At 44.9% G+C, this 15776-nt stretch overlaps 1 protein-coding gene across 1 annotated transcript; it reads left to right on the plus strand.

Annotated features, from left to right (window-relative positions):
* The first annotated feature begins 9533 nt into the window (after window positions 1-9533).
* On the plus strand, window positions 9534-10213 carry LOC123108162 (histone H2A). The gene has a single exon (XM_044530000.1). It carries the CDS (start codon window positions 9605-9607, stop codon window positions 10064-10066), a length of 462 nt encoding a protein of 153 aa, XP_044385935.1. The 5' UTR covers window positions 9534-9604; the 3' UTR covers window positions 10067-10213.
* Window positions 10214-15776: the final 5563 nt, after the last annotated feature.

Here is a 15776-nt window from a genome sequence, read left to right on the forward strand (position 1 = left end):
AACTGAAGCGAATGAAAATACAATAAATGTTAATGATCAGATAAACTATCGACACAGAGCACGAAAGTAGACTGTTGAAGGAATTCCAGTAAAGTAGATTGAACCAGTGGTGCTCGATGGTGACAGAGAGATTTGGTAGACCAGTTCACCCTTCTGCCAAAGGGCTATGTCTGGTTGAAGGGGTTGTGACTTAACACGAAAGATAAACTCTCTTCACCCTATTCTCCTTCAATTCGAAGCTGATCAGACTTCAGTTGATTTCACTCGTGTTAGATACTTGTCGGCGATCTCCAAACCTTCGATCGACCTTCGCGAACCACAATCACTCTTGGTTGCTAAAGATCTTGCTCGGTGAGGACAACGACTCTTCAACACTCGAGCCGACACCTATCCATCTAGAGAGTGCACAGCTCTCAAGAGTAATAGGTACACGAACTCTAACTTAGAACTACTGTGATGCTCAACCACTGTCTAAGTTTGGTCTCTTGATTTTTCTCTCGGTGAATCTTAAACTCAAATCACTTGGAGAGGGGGTGCTCAAATAAATCTTCTAAAAAAGCATAAGCGGAGCAGCCAACGGGCAACGTTGGAGCGGGGTGGCTATTTATAGCCACAGCCTCCCCCGATGGGAAATGACCAAATTGGACACGAGGAGCAGCCAATGACTGAACGACACGAGTCCACCGGTCGGAAATTGAGCACAATGGTAACAATACTTGCGGAGCAAGTAATGCTAACTCCTCGGTCCGAAAGATATCTCATGCAACACAAAGAATAATGTCTACTACTGCTAGGTAATCATTCGGAGCATAAAGAGATTTCTCTTGCATCTTTCATAGGTTTTGGGCTAAGCATCACAATGGATCTAGGCTTCGAGAACCTATATCCCTCTTAATAGTATAGAGGTCATATGACTCAAATGAACAAAAGAAGAACAACGAAATGAATACTACGTCTTCACTTTGTCTTCGACTTCTATTCATTGCAGTCAATTTCTTCGGACAACAATACCGAACCAAATGCTTCGCTTCAGTAGTAAAAGTTCGAGGGGATAATTCCTTCACATCAATCTTCTCGTCTACATGTCTTTATCAGATGTAGCTCATTCTTCTCTGCAACGTAGATATACTTCGGTTAAGTTCCTCGAACTTGGCACCGGAGACAGCATTCTCTTCGGTTCTATATGGACTATTTCTCTTTGTATGCACTAGCAAACAAATCAGTCCATACATGTTTCTATCAACAATCTCCAAAACACAGGAAGGCAGATATTGCACCAACACAACTCACTTGGGATATATCTCGGTTAAGCATTGACATAGACAAAAGTCTCAAAACACTTGAACCCCTCTTAATAGTACGGTGGTCCTATGACCCAGATGAAGAAGATGAAATTATGAAAAAGGACTATTTCTTCACACGGCCTTTCTCCGTTGCAGTCAAATCTCTCAAACAGCACTCCATAGCAATTGCTTCATCTCAACAATATTTTTGGGGGTCGACTCCGACATGCAATCTCCTTGGTAGAAACTCCTTGATAGCTTTATCATACTTCTTTGCTATAGAGAAAATCAGCACAAAAGTTTATAGCAAACTTCTCATAACTTCAGGATCATATCTCTTTGTGTGCACTAGCAAACACATTGGTCCCTCACTATTTTCCTAAAAATATCCAAAACACTCAAGGGGCACTATATTGCACTAATAATCTCCCCCTTTTCTGGATGATTGTTGACAAAACAGTTAAGCATGAGAAAGTAGATATTTATTGTAAATGGTAATGTGCGGAATGTAAATAACTCAAAGATATAAAATAAGCTCCCCTAAATGTATGTAGTATATAAAGTTTTTGTCTTAGATAACCTGCATATTTAGGATAAATTGATGGAGAGATATTTTGATATCATCGAGAGATGGATTGCACTGACGAATAATACGAAGAATAATTGAATGCATCCCTAGAGAACTCTGAGAATAATTCCACCTGCAAAATAGTGTCGAGGAGTAATATGGCAAGAGTTATTGACATTACAAACCATCATAGAGTTTGACGAGAGTTTTACAACACAATAAGATTCAAATAGAACACCAAGTGTCGTAAACTCAAGAAATAAAACCGGATCTAATAACTCTTGGTGTCTTCTCCCCCCTTTTGTCAACAAGTGTCAAAAAGGTGACGAAGAGCATGAGGCAGTCTACGCGCCTGAAGAAGAAGAAGATGATGAAGCTTGAGAATCATCTGCAATGTATTCGGTGGATGACACTTCTGAGGGAGAATCTTCATCAATAGTGACAAGATTTTCTTCAGCTTCATTTCCTTCAGGAATGACTGGGTCAGTTGGGCCATCGGGGTTGTCCTGGTGAGCATTTTCTTCGCATTCCTTGAATTGTTGTGAGGTGGATTTAGATTCTTCTATCACATCATCCCCACTGAGAAAAATCAGATCAGTCGTTGTTGATTTTATTGGAAGGGGAGGAGTGTGTATTTTCTTGCGACGAGTCTCAAAAGCATCAATGTAATCATATTTGTCCAGGATGGCAAACTTCTTGAGTTGATCTTAGGTGTAGAATTTCCTGAGAACTGTCCACGAACGACACTTGTCTTCCTTCACAGTGAGACTAATTTTCCTAGTCATGTTTGCAACAAGATTAATTTCGGAGGCTAAGTGCTCTTTCTCTTTTCTGTCTTGGCGTTGATGTTTGTCAAGCAGTTGTTGGGTTACCTACTTCGTAGAGCAAAGGATTTTCAGGATTGATGAGCTCTACATTCTTTTCCTTGATGACGAGAGATTTGCCCTTATCATTGTCTTCCAGAACCTGCACTATGTCACACATAGGAGGTGCGAAATACCTTGGGTCAAATCGATAGAATAGCGCTTGCCTTGAGCAATGTTGGTAAGCTTCTGGATCCAAGGGGTGTAAATATTTGGAGCCAAAGGAAATTCAACAACATAGACTAAGTTGTGAAGGAATAGACCTTCAATGTTGAATGTGCCACAACATGATATTTCATAGAGAGTATTACACAGAACTCCTGAAATCTTTCAAGGACAAACTGTTGGGCAGAGAGTTTTGCAGAGGATGTTGTAGAACCTCTGATGATTAAACTCGAGATAATTCGGGTCAAGATCATTAGAATCATCGTCTCTATCCTTGTTTGGATCCATCAAGAGATGATTTTGTTCACATCGGAGAAGTGCATCATTTCTTCTTTGGAGGATACAAACATAAACTTTACTTTATTTGGATGTGTGCTCAGCTAGACTAGCGAGCGAACAATTGTTGGCTAGCTATGCCCAATAAGAGCAACTCTAATGGGGCGACCAAAACGGACGGTGATTTCGTCCGCTTTTTGTCCGTTTGGGTCGACCGCTGATACGTCTTCAACGTATCTATAATTTTTGATTGCTCCATGCTATATTATCTACTGTTTTGGGCAATATTGGGCTTTATTATCCACTTTTATATTACTTTTGGGACTAACCTATTAACCGGAGGGCCAGCCCAGATTTACTGTTTTATGCCTATTTCAGTGTTTTGAAGAAAAGGAATATCGGACGGAGTCGAAACGGAACGAAATCAACTGGAGAAGTTATTTTTGGAAGGAAACACACCTGATGGACTTGGACCCCACATCAGAAGATACGGGAGCTGCCCACGAGGGTGGGGGGCGCGCCCCCTACCTCGTGGGGCCCTTGTGGCTCCCCTGACGTGCTTCTTCTGCTTATATATATCATCGTACCCTAAAACTTCCAGAACGCAAGATAGATCGGGAGTTCCGCCGCCAGAAGTCTCCGTAGCCACCAAAAGTCAATCGGGACCCTGTTCCGGCACCCTACCAGAGGGGGGAACCCTCTCCGGTGGCCATCTTCATCATCCCGGCGCTCTCCATGACGAGGAGGGAGTAGTTCTCCCTCGGGGCTAAGGGTATGTACCAGTAGCTATGTGTTTGATCTCTCTCTCTCTCTCGTGTTCTTGATTTGGCACGATCTTGATGTATCGCGAGCTTTGCTATTATAGTTGGATCTTATGTTTCTCCTCCCCCTCTTCTCTCTTGTAATGAATTGAGTTTCCCCTTTGAAGTAATCTTATCGGATTGAGTCTTTAAAGATTTGAGAACACTTGATGTATGTCTTGTCGTGCGTATCTGTGGTGACAATGGGATATCACGTGCCACTTGATGTATGTTTTGGTGACCAACTTGCGGGTTCCGCCCATGAACCTATGCATAGGGGTTGGCACACGTTTTCGTCGTGATTCTCCGGTAGGAACTTTGGGGCACTCTTTGAGGTCCTTTGTGTTGGTTGAATAGATGAATCTGAGATTGTGTGACGCATATCGTATAATCATACCCACGGATACTTGAGGTGACATTGGAGTATCTAGGTGACATTAAGGTTTTGGTTGATTTGTGTCTTAAGGTGTTATTCTAGTACGAACTCTAGGGCTGTTTGTGACACTTATAGGAATAGCCCAATGGATTGATAGGAAAGAATAACTTTGAGGTGGTTTCGTACCCTACCATAATCTCTTCGTTTGTTCTCCGCTATTAGTGACTTTGGAGTGACTCTTTGTTGCATGTTGAGGGATAGTTAATTATGTTAGTATTGTTGAGGGAACTTACACTAGTGAAAGTATGAGCTCTAGGCCTTATTTCCACGCATTGCAATAACGTTTACGCTCACTTTTATCATTCGTTACCTTGCTGTTTTTATATTTTCAGATTACAAAAGCTATTATCTACTATCCATATTGCACTTGTATCACCATCTCTTCGCCGAACTAGTGCACTTATACAATTTACCATTGTATTGGGTGTGTTGGGGACACAAGAGACTCTTTGTTATTTGGTTACAGGGTTGCTTGAGAGAGACCATCTTCATCCTACGCCTCCTACGGATTGATAAACCTTAGGTCATCCACTTGAGGGAAATTTGCTACTGTCCTACAAACCTCTGCACTTGGAGGCCCAACAACGTCTACAAGAAGAAGGTTGTGTAGTAGACATCAGCCGCCCGCCCCGCGTCCGTCCTGTTTTAGATATGGGTCGGCAGCACACCCAACGGGCTGATCTATATGTGCCGGTGTGGCCGACCAGCCGCCCTATTTCAACAAATAGCTCATTTTTGTATTGAATTTGCATTTAAACATATAGTCAAATAACATAGTTTGAACCGAATAAAAATAGCATAGTTTTACAAGCTGAATAAAAATAAAAATGCCTCACATAGTTTTGCAAGCTGAATAAAAATAAAAATGCCTCACATAGTTTTGCAAGCCGAATAAAAGAAGATACATCTATTGATTGCCAACATGAGCCCATATATGCTGAACCAAATCATTTTGAAGTTGCACGTGAGTTTCCCAATCACACGTCATGATGACATTGGGTGAACTGTTCAAACATTGCCGCTCCTCCATGCTCAGGCACAACATTCTCACCCTGAAACTGAAACCCCTGATCGTACAGACGTTCCAAGCGCTCGTCTTCTACGATCATATTGTGCATGATCACACAAACAGTCATCACCTCCCACAGTTTCTGCGTGCTTCAGGTATTAGCAGGATACCGAATGATGCCTGGTCGAGATTGCAAAACACCAAAGGCACGCTGAAGGAAATATGCCCTAGAGGCAATAATAAAGTTATTATTTATTTCCTTATATCATGATAAATGTTTATTATTCATGCTAGAATTGTATTAACCGGAAACATAATACATGTGTGAATACATAGACAAACAGATTGTCACTAGTATGCCTCTACTTGACTAGCTCGTTGATCAAAGATGGTTATGTTTCCTAACCATAGACATGAGTCGCCATTTGATTAACGGGATCACATCATTAGGAGAATGATGTGATTGACTTGACCCATTCCGTTAGCTTAGCACTTGATCGTTTAGTTTGTTGCTATTGCTTTCTTCATGACTTATACATGTTCCTATGACTATGAGATTATGCAACTCCCGTTTATCGGAGGAACACTTTGTGTGCTACCAAACGTCACAACGTAACTGGGTGATTATAAAGGTGCTCTACAGGTGTCTCCGAAGGTACTTGTTGGGTTGGCGTATTTCGAGATTAGGATTTGTCACTCCGATTGTCGGAGAGGTATCTCTAGGCCCTCTCGGTAATGCACATCACTTAAGCCTTGCAAGAATTGCAACTAATGAGTTAGTTGCGGGATGATGCATTACGGAACGAGTAAAGAGACTTGCCGGTAACAAGATTGAACTAGGTATTGAGATACCGACGATCGAATCTCGGGCAAGTAACATACCGATGACAAAGGGAACAACGTATGTTGTTATGCGGTTTGACCGATAAAGATCTTTGTAGAATATGTGGGAGCCAATATGAACATCCAGGTTCCGCTATTGGTTATTGACCGGAGACGTGTCTCGGTCATGTCTACATAGTTCTCGAACCCGTAGGGTCCGCACGCTTAAAGTTCGATGACGGTTATATTATGAGTTTGTGTGTTTTGATGTACTGAAGGTAGTTCGGAGTCCCGGATGAGATCGGGGACATGACAAGGAGTCTCGAAATGGTCGAGACGTAAAGATCGATATATTGGACGACTATATTCAGACATCGGAAAGGTTCCGAGTGATTCGGGTATTTATCGGAGTATCAAGGAGTTACGGGAATTCGCCAGGGAGTGTATGGGCCTTATTGGGCTTTAGGGGAAAGAGAGAGAGGCAGGCCACGCGCGCCCCCAAGGCCTAGTACGAATTGGACTAGGGGGAAGGGCTGCGCCCCCTCCTTCCTTCTCTTCTCTTTTCCCTTTCCTTCTCTCCTACTCCTACTACTTGGAAGGGCTCCTAGTTCTACTAGGAAAGGGGGAATCCTACTCCCGGTGGGAGTAGGACTCCCCTAGGGCGCGCCATAGAGATGGACGGCCCCTCCCCTCCTCCACTCCTTTATATACGTGGCCAGGGGGCACCCCATAGACACAACAATTGATCGTTTGATCTTTTAGCCGTGTGCGGTGCCCCCCTCCACCATAGTCCACCTCAATAATACTGTAGCGGTGCTTAGACGAAGCCTTGCATCGGTAGAACATCATCATCGTCACCAGGCCGTCGTGCTGACGAAACTCTCCCTCAACACTCGGCTGGATCGGAGTTCGAGGGACGTCATCGGGGCTGAACGTGTGCTGAACTCGGAGGTGTCGTGCGTTCGGTACTTGATCGGTCAGATCATGAAGACGTACAACTACATCAACCGCGTTGTGCTAACGCTTCCGCTTTCGGTCTACGAGGGTACGTGGATAACACTCTCCCCTCTCATTGCTATGCATCACCATGATCTTGCGTGTGCGTAGGATTTTTTTTGAAATTACTACGTTCCCCAACACACGCTCGACATCCTTCCTAGCACTCTCTTGCTCTTGGGCAAATCTTTTCCTCTTCTCTCCGACAGGGTTGGGGATTGTCTTGACAATAGTGGTCCATTGAGGATAGATGCCGTCACCCAGGTAATATCCTTTGTCGTAGTTGTGGCAGTTGATAGTAAAGTTCACCGGTGGGCTGTTGCCTCGGCAAGCCTAGCAAACACCTGCTAGCGTTGAAGCACGTTGATATCATTGTGTGACCTAGCCATGCCAAAGAATGAGTGCCAGATCCATAGATCTTGAGATGCCACAACCTCTAGTATGACAGTGCAAGCCCTGACATGCCCCTTATACTGCCCTTGCCAAGCAGAAGGGCAGTTCTTCCACTCCCAGTGCATGCAGTCTATGCTGCCAAGCATCCCTGGGTTGCTGGCATTCATTGCCAACAAACGGGCTGTATCTTCAGGAGTCGGCTCTTTCAAGTTCTCAGGGCCAAACACAGCAATAACAGCCTTGCAGAACTTATACATGGAGTCTAGGCATGTAGACTCGCTCATACAGACGTACTCATCAATGAGATCACCGGGCACTCCGTATGCAAGCTTACGAATGGCGGCAATGCTTTTATGGTAAGAGAAGAAACCAATCTTGCCAACGGCATCCTCTTTGCACTCGAAATAGTCATCATAGCCGACCACCCCCTCTCTAATACGGTTGACAAGATGCCTACTCATACGAAAACAGCGGCGGAATTTTTGATGTTTGAACAACAGATTTGTTGTATCAAAGTAGTCCTTCCAATGAACGAAATGCCCGCTCTCTCGGCTGTGATTCAACGCCGAAAGGTGGCCCAGAATGGAGCCACGGAACAACGGTCGCTGGCTGTTGAGGTGGTGATGGACCAACACGACAGCCAATATCTCCTCCTTGTCATCGGACGACGAATCGTCAGAGTCGCAAAGGAAATTGTGAAAAAAGAACTCGTCGGCGGAGTCCATTTTGTACCTTGGCAAACTGTCGAACAACTTGCAGGCGTCGACGAAGGAGATGGCCGGCGAAGGGAGTCGCGGCGCGCACGGACCAACTAGCTGCCATGCCGGCGTCCGACGAGGATCTGGTCGGGGCGGCGAGGCGGCTTCTTTGTCGCGGTCGCGGCTGTATGGTGGGGGAGCGGGGGTGGGAAGCAGTTGGCTCCTCGGCGGCAAGACGACGGTGGAGGGCAATGTGGGAGTTGGCGGCGTTGCTGGGCGGATGTTGCGGCGCCGACAGCTGGGAGAGTCGCCGGAAAAAATGGACGGCGGCGTCGGCGACGAAGGAGGCGGGCGAGGGTTGCTGTTGGATGGGGGAAGGCCAATGTGTCACCGACCAGCGGGCCCGGGGAGGAGGAGGCGAGCGCGCGCGTCCGTCTCGTGTCCGCGCCGACGCAAATAGGGCTAAAAAAGGGGCCGGCAATGGGTCACCCGCGGACGAAAAGCGGACGCGCGTTCGTTTGGGTCGGCGCGTTGGGCCAACTTTTTTGTGCGCGCCGATCCAAATAGACGCCAACGGACGAAATGGGTCACACCGTTGGAGTTGCTCTAATATTACCCTCATGTAAAATAAAAAGAGGAAATTTCTTTTTCTTTTTGCGGGAAAAAAATAGGAAATTTCTAATAACATCTATCCCACTTTCATATATTTCATATTGATTTTTTTTTGCGGGTGACATGTCACATTGATTTTTTTGACATGTCATATTGATTTGAGTTTACAGAACCAATTTATAACTTTGTGGTTCATTACTTGGCCCTATTTTTTGTTTAAAGATTCCTGTTGAAGAACCTTGCATCCAAATAACCCTTTTTGTTTTTGAGCCGGAATAAACCTTCCTTGGTAAGCCACCAAAAAATTTGCAGTAAATGAAAAAAAAGAAACAAACGTTCCCTTTTTATTTGTAAATAAGTAACTTGTACTATTCCTACTAGAAAGGAAGGGGTTGCGAGCTGATCCGATTTCTGCGGTCCGTCCATTTATCTCTTTCGTTGACAAAAGTTTTGACCGAACGAAGAGCAGGGCGCAGCATAACTCTCGCATCGCAGCCGTCCATTCACCACCGATCCAACCGTCCATGCCCGCGCGCGCGGATCGACGGCCCCACACTGCTCCCTTCCCGCGCCGTTTAAATAGCCTCCCCAAACCCGTCGTCCAACACAATCCACTCCCGCCTTCTCAAATCCCCCATCGCGCCCAAATCTCTCCGCACCTCCAACCCCTGCCTCTAGCTGCAATGGACGCCTCCGCCACCGGCGCCGTCGCCAAGGCGAAGAAGTATGTGGTGGGGCGCAAGCTCGGCGGCGGCCCCAGGAAGAAGGCGGTGGCGCGCTCCGTCAAGGCCGGGCTGCAGTTCCCCGTCGGCCGCATCGGGCGCTTCCTCAAGAAGGGCCGCTACGCGCAGCGGGTCGGCATGGGCGCCCCCGTCTACCTCGCCTCCGTCCTCGAGTACCTCGCCGCCGAGCTTCTTGAGCTGGCCGGGAACGCCGCCAAGGACAACAAGAAGTCCCGCATCATCCCGCGCCACCTGCTGCTCGCCATCCGGAACGACCAGGAGCTTGGCAAGCTGCTCGCCGGCGTCACCATCGCGCACGGCGGCGTCCTGCCCAACATCAACCCCGTGCTGCTCCCCAAGAAGACGGCGGAGAAGGAGCCCAAGTCTCCCAAGAAGGCCGCCAAGTCCCCCAAGAAGGCTTAGTTGATTACTGTCTAGTGATTCCTGATAGTAGTAGTGTTCTGTTTGGATAATGATGTCGATGTAGCATATGTTCTGTTCTGCTGAGAAAAAAATGTCAGAAATCTGTCTGACCTGCAGTAAATTCATTATCTGTTATCTGTGTGTTCATGATTTTGCAGTGCTATCGAGTTTTACATTTGCGTGGTGGGACAAATTGTTGTATTTACCAGTCGTTTGAATCTGACAAATTCACCTGGTCTAGTTATTAGAAAAACTAGTAGAAGTCAGAGTTGCAAGCTGAAGAAGCTGAGGAGAGCATACTCAACCTGTATTTTACCTGTCACGTATCACGAGTTCAGGTTCAGACATTTGTGTATGTCGAGTACTACCAAATGCCAACGCTTCTGTAGAGTACATAGTTGGTTGTCGCCCAACCCAATATCACTACATTCTAGAACATGATAGTACTACATTATGTTGCCTGATGGCGGAATAAGTTCAGTTGCACACTTCTGAAACAAATGCAGAGAAAACCCATCCTTGATAGCCTACAGTTGCTGTGATCATTGCTCTGTTTATATGCATTGCTTGTTTTTCTATCTAAACTGAAGACCTATTCTTGATGTATATGTATTGGCTAAACCGAACCACACTAATTATAAAAATCAGCAACTGATACACACATGATAGTTGCCAAATAGATAGCTCAAACTTCAGTAGTTTATATTCAGGGCTAGATAGAGGAGTTTGGTCCCAGGAAACAATCAGGTTATGCAGTGGATAATTAAGCAAGTTTGGCTGATGTCGCAAATGGTCATTGCATCCCTGTTTTAGTGTCCCGGTTATTCACACTTAAGGCATAAACCAATTTATGCCTGATAAGGGTCAAATGGATCCATTTTGAACAATTAAGATGGCAAATTCGGTGATCTTATTATGCTAGAAACAAGGTCCTATACAAGGACCAATAACCACAACAATTCAATTAAACATTCTAGAACCAAGATAACACCTCATTCTGCCGCATAAAACATAGACCATCTTGAGGGATTGTATGGAGAAGTGCAACTTACAGATTATAGGCAGGCACAACCAGACAATAAATAACAAGAAGAAGCTATATATTTTCTCATATATGTTCATCATTTGTATTTTCAGGGTGCAACTTAACAAATCATTATCTATTTCCAGTTGTGATAATTGATCAATGGATTACAAGCCGTGTGATTGTGATACTCCTATCTCCGTCTTAAAAGTAAATTCTTTGCTCTGTCGTCCATCTGTTCATGATTTTCAATCTCTAGACCTGTATTTTCCACTTGTTTGAATTTGATAAATTCACCTGGGCTGGTAAATAGAAAGACTAGTCAAAGCCAGCTGCAAGATTAACAAGTCAAGGAGAATCCCCTAACGGTAGTCATGTATGAGGTCAGATACACCGGAATTTAGGTTTAGACATTTGAATATATAAAGTACTATACCCAGCTTATGCTGGAATAACGGGTTATGTCACCCAAGATCACTACATTCTAGTATATGTACCATGTTGCTTGATGACTGAATAAGTTCAATTGCACATCTCCGAAAGAAAAGCAGAAAACCCCCATTATTGATAGCCTGAAGTTGTTGTGATCATAGCTCTGTATATATATGCCTTGATAGCCTGCAGTTGCTGTCATCATTGCTCTGTATATCTATGCCTTGTTTGCTCGCCTATCTAAAATTCTAAACTGAAGACCTGTTCCAGAACAAGTATTAGCTAAATTGAACCACACTAATTGTAAAAATCAGCAACTGACATCCACATGGCCATTGCCAAAAAAAATAGTTCAAGCTTCAGGTTCAGGAGTATACAATCAGGTTTAGATGGGGGTGTTTGGTCACAGGAAACCTGTTGGGTAACGTAGTAATTTCAAAATTTTCCTACGCACACGCAAGATCATGGTGATGCATAGCAACGAGAGGGGAGAGTGTGATCTATGTACCCTTGTAGATCGACAACGGAAGCGTTAGTACAACGCGGTTGATGTAGTCGTACGTCTTCACGGCCCGACCGATCAAGCACCGAAATTACGGCACCTCCGAGTTTTAGCACACGTTCAGCTCGATGACGATCCCCGGACTCCGATCCAGCAAAGTGTCGGGGTAGAGTTCCATCAGCACGACGGCGTGGTAACGATCTTGATGTACTACCGTCGCAGGGCTTCGCCTAAGCACCGCTACAATATTATCGATGATTATGATGGAAGGGGGCACCGCACACGGCTAAGAATATGATCACGTGGATCAACTTGTGTCTAGGGGTGCCCCCTGCCCCCGTATATAAAGGAGCAAGGGGAGGAGGCCGACCGGCCCCTATTGGCGCGCCAGGAGGAGTCCTCCTCCTAGTAGGAGTAGGACTCCTACTAGGAGGGGGAAGGAAGTGGGGAGGGAGAAGGAAAGGCCCCCCCCCCTCCTAGTCCAATTCGGACCAGGGGGGGAGGAGGCGCGCGGCCCACCCTGGCTGCCCCTCTCTCTCTCTACTAAGGCCCATATGGCCCATTACTTCTCCCGGTAGGGTTCCGGTAACCCTCCGGCTCTCCGGTTTTCTCCGAAATCACCCGGAACACTTCCGGTGTCCGAATATAGCCGTCTAATATATCAATCTTTATGTCTCGACCATTTCGAGACTCCTCGTTATGTCCGTGATCACATCCGGGACTCCGAACTAACTTCGGTACATCAAAACTCATAATATAACTGTCATCGAAACCTTAAGCGTGTGGACCCTACGGGTTCGAGAACAATGTAGACATGACCGAGACACGTCTCCGATCAATAACCAATAGCGGAACCTGGATGCTCATATTGGCTCCTACATATTCTACGAAGATCTTTATCGGTCAGACCGCATAACAACATACGTTGTTCCCTTTGTCATCGGTATTTTACTTGCCCGAGATTCGATCGTCGGTATCTCAATACCTAGTTCAATCTCGTTACCGGCAAGTCTCTTTACTCGTTTCGTAATACATCATCTCGCAACTAACTCATTAGTTGAAAAGCTTGCAAGGCTTATGTGATGTGCATTACCGAGAGGGCCCAGAGATACCTCTCCGACAATCGGAGCGACAAATCCTAATCTCGAAATACGCCAACCCAACATGTACCTTTGGAGACACCTGTAGAACTCCTTTATAATCACCCAGTTACGTTGTGACGTTTGGTAGCACACAAAGTGTTCCTCCGGCAAACGGGAGTTGCATAATCCCATAGTCATAGGAACATGTATAAGTCATGAAGAAAGCAATAGCAACATACTAAACGATCGGGTGCTAAGCTAATGGAATGGGTCATGTCAATCACATCATTCTCCTAATAATGTGATCCCATTAATCAAATGACAACACATGTCTATGGTTAGGAAACATAACCATCTTTGATTAATGAGCTAGTCAAGTAGAGGCATACTAGTGACGTTTGGTTTGTCTATGTATTCACACAAGTATTATGTTTCCGGATAATACAATTCTAGCATGAATAATAAACATTTATCATGATATAAGGAAATAAAATAATAACATTATTATTGCCTCTAGGGCATATTTCCTTCAAAACCATCATGTTATGCAGTACAGTAGTAGATAACTAGGGTAATGGTTATCACATCCATGTTTTAGTGTGCCTGTCACTCACGCCTAAGTGATAAACTAATTTATGCCTCATAAGACGGCCAAATTAGTGATCTTACTATGCTATAAACAAGGTCATGTACAAGGACCAAATAAGCATAAAAACATCATCAATTTGATTAAACATTTTAGAACCAAGATAAAACTCAATGCTTCAGGTTTAATCTTCGGGCTCTTAGACTAGGCCTTCACTTCACAACATAGGCCCTGGTCGGCAATTCTCGGCTCCATGCTCTGCGGACTCCTCCAGAAATGTTAGTTTTAGGATTCCAACTACTCCCTTCGTTATAAATATAAAATGTTTTGGATATTTCAATATAGACTATATACAAGCTGAAACGAGTAAACAAATATACAAAAAAGTGCATGGGGAGGGCGTTTTGGCTCCTTTTTTTTTCGAAAAGGGGACAGGCCCCGGCCTCTGCATCAGAACGATGCATACGGCCATAAGGGCGTTTTGGCTCTAGGTGCATTTGCTCTCACATAAACAGTAAATTCAATTTTATTCAAAAATATATATTCTTTTTTAATGCTTGAAAATGTCTTGTGTTGGGCGGAAACAATACCCGCCACTGTTGTTCCTAATACCAGTGGCGGTCGCATAAAGTCACCCGCCACTACAATGTGCTATCAAATTTGCCCGGTAAGAAAAGACATCTTGTGGCGGGCGATGTAAATCACCCGCCACTTTACCCAATACCCGTGGCGGACGAAACAAAAAGCCCGCCACTGAAACATTTTGCCCACGGCTCAGGCGGGAAGAATTTACGAGTGGCGGATGGAGATTTTTGCCTAGAGCATGTACATGTGGCGGGCAGCTTTTCTTACCCGCCACTACACTCTGGAGAGCTGTCCTCACATTGAGTTCAACGAGATTGCTTTTCAAAGTTTTAAACATTCTAGTGGCCTGGTGCTGTTCAATGGTAGTGTGTCATGCGGTGGCCTACGTCATCGCCTTAGGATTGACTGTTCGAATGCATTGTGGTCCAGTGGACACCACAACCACTGCCGGCGATGGTCGCTGACCTATAGGGGGTCTTCAGCCATGCTTAGGGGTTAGGGGCATTTAATATTTTTCTCGTTCCAACACACATGCCTGTTTGCTAGTATATGATAAAAGAATAAAAAATATATGGGTGGCATTTCCTTGTCGTACTACGTGGCACTAATAACGTGGATATTTGCGGCACGTCTGTTGGTTCGCACGCCCGCTAGTACTGTGAGTACAAACCTGCACCCGCGGGGACTTTGAAGAAAAAACTAAACCCTGCTGCGTTCTTCTCTACCCCGATCTCTCTCTGAGATGCTCTCTCTCCCTCCCCCAACCCTCTCACCCCCCTGCATGCAGCCATTTCTGCCGCTGTTCTAGCCGTCCACACCATCCAATGTCTTCCCTGCCATCTCGACGCCCGACGCTGTCCCCGCCGTCCTAGCCGTGTCGCGCAGACAAAAGTTTTACTCTTACCACCAGGATACCATCATTTCTTTTGAACTAAATGCCTCTGCGATGGATCCATGTTCTATGTCCAATCCCAAATCAAGGATTACTCGCTCTTGATCTCCGTCATTATCATCCTCGTCCACCACGTCCCTGTCTCGATGCCGTCATTGCTGAGCTCCCCCCTCCTCCGCGGGTGAGATTCTTCCCCAATTTATTGTCCGATCGATTACAATGTATAGTGTAGGTGTTGGTGTTGTTAGTGTAGGTTTAATTTGTAGTGTAGTTTATACTGTAGTTTTTTTTCTGCGAGGTAGGTTTGTTTGTTACTTAGTTATAAAGAGAGAAAGAGTGAAGAGAGAGAGAGAAAGACAACTGAAGAGAGAGAAGAGAGGAGAGAGAGAAGCTAGATAGAAAGAAGAGAAGAGAGAAAGAAGAGAGATATGCATATGTTCATGTATATTTTGATATTATGTCAATATGTATATGTTCATGTGTATTTTGCAGGGAGGGACAAGAGAGAAGAGGGAAGAGTGAAGAAGGAAGAGAGTATAGTAGTTTTTGTTTAAATGAAATATATGTTCTTGATAAATACACAAATGTTTTTGTAAATGTGTGAACG

Source organism: Triticum aestivum, chromosome 5A, assembly GCF_018294505.1.
Source record: "Triticum aestivum cultivar Chinese Spring chromosome 5A, IWGSC CS RefSeq v2.1, whole genome shotgun sequence".
Taxonomy (NCBI): Eukaryota; Viridiplantae; Streptophyta; class Magnoliopsida; order Poales; family Poaceae; genus Triticum; species Triticum aestivum.

What these genes read in the sequence shown, in the direction of transcription:
- LOC123108162 (XM_044530000.1), top strand. Translation starts at nt 9,605, where the DNA reads ATGGACGCCTCCGCCACCGGCGCCGTCGCCAAGGCGAAGAAGTATGTG.